Raw genomic sequence first — 2779 nt, 5'->3', positions numbered from 1 at the left:
GTAAAACACTTTCTGGTCGTCAAACGTCAGAAGTTTTGTTTACGTGAATTTGTATTCTTGCGACACCTCGAGGCTAGCACAACGCTGGATGCTTAAGCGCAGAAGTGTTCACAGCTGAACATAATCGCCGTGCAATCAACGCTATAGGCTTCGGCCGCCGCACCACTGCAGATGGCGAACGCGTTGCGCAATACCGACGCCGACAAAACCCACCAATCGTCCACCGAACCGAGGCCTCGGAGGACGAGGACATGGAAATTCGAGAATCGCAAGGACTTCTTCCGGCCGCTGAGGAGAACGAAGAAGACAGTGAGCCATGGATCAACGTTACCAGTCGTGCCGGTCGTCGTCGGCTGCAGACACGCTCGACCACGCCCCAACTATCCCAAACACCACCGAAGCCCGTTCTCCGCCAAAGCCGACCGGTGATGCGCAAGCCCCGACAACCGCCCCTACCTGCCGACGATTACAAGTTGGCGGTTCGTCCACGGAACGGCCTGCAGCTCAACAAGGTGATCCCTGGGAAGTTAGTAGACGCCATCACAAACGAGGCAAAGCTACAAATCGGCTACACCGGATTCAAAATACGCATCGACGAAGACCAAAACATCCTTGTTCTGAGCACAGCCTCAGAAGCTACGGCCTCAGCACTAAGCAAGATGCAGAAAATTACCATTGGTGCAACAACATATGATATTGCATCATACGGAATATCCCCCGATAACTCGTGCAAAGGGGTGATATACAACATCGATCACGACACCACGCCAGAAATGCTACTTAAACGCATTCAATCTCCCGGATACGAGGTGCTGACATGTAGAAGACTAGGAAACACAACAACCATGGTGATCACATTCCTGGGGAAAACAGTACCATATTACATCGAATTTTCCGGCCTTCTTCTGCGGTGCTACCTCTACAAGAGGACCGTGCCACATTGCCGAACCTGCAACGAGACAGGCCACAGAGAGGACGTCTGCCCGCGTCCCCCCGCCACACCCAAGTGCAGGGAGTGCGGCACTTCGCTAGCAACGGAGCAGCATGAGTGCCACCCTCGGTGCTCTCTGTGCGGCGGGAACCACCCGACGGCAGCCAAAACCTGCCCCAACAGATTCCTGCCACCCGTCAACCGTCGGAAACCGCAGCAGGCCCTGAGAGCAGGCTCCTCGTCTCCGACACCACGTGGCGAGCGTTCAGCTTCCCGCAAGTCGAGATCCCCGAAACGACGCGGAGCTGTCCTGGAGAGGAGCAGTTCTAGGCCGCGTTCCCGTTCCGGTTCTAGGCGCAGGACCTCATCGCGACGACGGACGCCATCCCATGGCAGGACCTCGAGCCGTGGACGTTCCGCAAGTGGCAGGAGGGGAAGCAAGGGAGCAGCGCAGGTCACGCAGCAGGTGAGCTAGGCACAGGTTGTTTCTCCCAAAGCTTGTCCCCCCCCCCCCCCACCTGTTGACACAGAGCTGGCACAGGCACACGCCCACATTAGGCGTCTCACTGAAGAGAACGCAACACTCAAAGCAGAAATCAGTAAAGTACACGCAGAGTTCGTAGCACTTAAAGATGAATTGTTAGGAAGAAATAGTACTACCCCTACACAAAGCACTTCAACCCCACCTCCGGAGAAGCGGAAACGGGAAGAGCAACCAGCGCACACAGTCACTTCAAATCCGACACCGCAACGAGCAACCGCCCAGCCCACCACACCACAGGGAGTCATTCCCGTCCAATATGCCACTCCTCAGAAGGTAGAGGAGATAGTACCAAAGGCCATTCAGAGCCTTCAGACATCCCTACAAGCTACCATGCAACAACAACTCACAGCTATACAACAGTCAGCTGCACAACAACAATTCGCAACTCAACAACAACACTCTAACACTGAGATGGCGGAACGCATCATGAGACTAGAGGAACGCATACTAGCACTGGAAGCTCGTCAAAGCCGGCGCCCCAAGAAAGCAGCTCATCAGGCCCTACCAGATTTGCCAGATTCTCTAGGCTCACCAGAACCCCACCTGGTGCGCGCATCACCACCCCTTAATAACCAAGATGGCTCCTCCTCAACATATATGCAGTAAGCGCGGGGGCTCCCCCGGCGAAACCACGGTGTGGCAGTGGAATTGCCGGGGCTACAAGAACAAGCATGGATCGCTGATGCAATACATCGCCACATCGACAAGACCACCTGAAATCATCGCACTGCAAGAGACGAACACACACGTCCGCCTACCCGGATACGTCACGTATGGCACCGATACGGGTGACAGCCTTCACACCCTGGTCAGTAAGAAGCTAGTGGCCGTTCAACACCATCTCCAACAATCCGAACCGCTTGCCATTCTGCTCGAAATTATCCCGCAGGCAACAAAGAAGAAGGGTCCCATGTTCGTTCTAAACGCCTACTGTCGGCCGAAAAGCACTCCATCGGTCCTCAAACAGGTTTTGGAGCAAGCCACGCACGCAGCAGGCAACCATCCGCTTCTAATAGTGGGCGATTTCAATGCAGCCCACCCCCTCTGTAGTTATACGTACACCAACCCCAGAGGAAACCTGCTTCACAAAGTTATTGAGGACATGGACCTCACACTCGTCAACGATCCAAGGAGTAGCACGAGGCTCGGCACAAGTGTTACAAGAGACACGAACCCCGACTTAACCCTCACCAGAAATATCCCCCAAGCTTGCTGGACCAATCTGGCGGAGTACCTAGGCAGCGACCACGCGCTGCTAGCCACCACTCTCCATGGCCTCGAATACAAAGCCAGGATAGGCACTG

General features: G+C 54.9%; 1 protein-coding gene across 1 annotated transcript; it reads left to right on the top strand.

Annotated features, from left to right (window-relative positions):
- Window positions 1-251: 251 nt before the first annotated feature.
- On the top strand, window positions 252-1406 carry LOC119440072 (uncharacterized). The gene has a single exon (XM_037705015.1). It carries the CDS (start codon window positions 252-254, stop codon window positions 1404-1406), a length of 1155 nt encoding a protein of 384 aa, XP_037560943.1.
- Window positions 1407-2779: the final 1373 nt, after the last annotated feature.

Source organism: Dermacentor silvarum, chromosome 2, assembly GCF_013339745.2.
Source record: "Dermacentor silvarum isolate Dsil-2018 chromosome 2, BIME_Dsil_1.4, whole genome shotgun sequence".
In the NCBI taxonomy this organism is placed as follows: domain Eukaryota; kingdom Metazoa; phylum Arthropoda; class Arachnida; order Ixodida; family Ixodidae; genus Dermacentor; species Dermacentor silvarum.
Note: the sequence above shows the minus strand (reverse complement) of the source record. Positions and strands in the feature narration are given on the sequence as shown.

What these genes read in the sequence shown, in the direction of transcription:
- LOC119440072 (XM_037705015.1), top strand. Translation starts at nt 252, where the DNA reads ATGGAAATTCGAGAATCGCAAGGACTTCTTCCGGCCGCTGAGGAGAAC.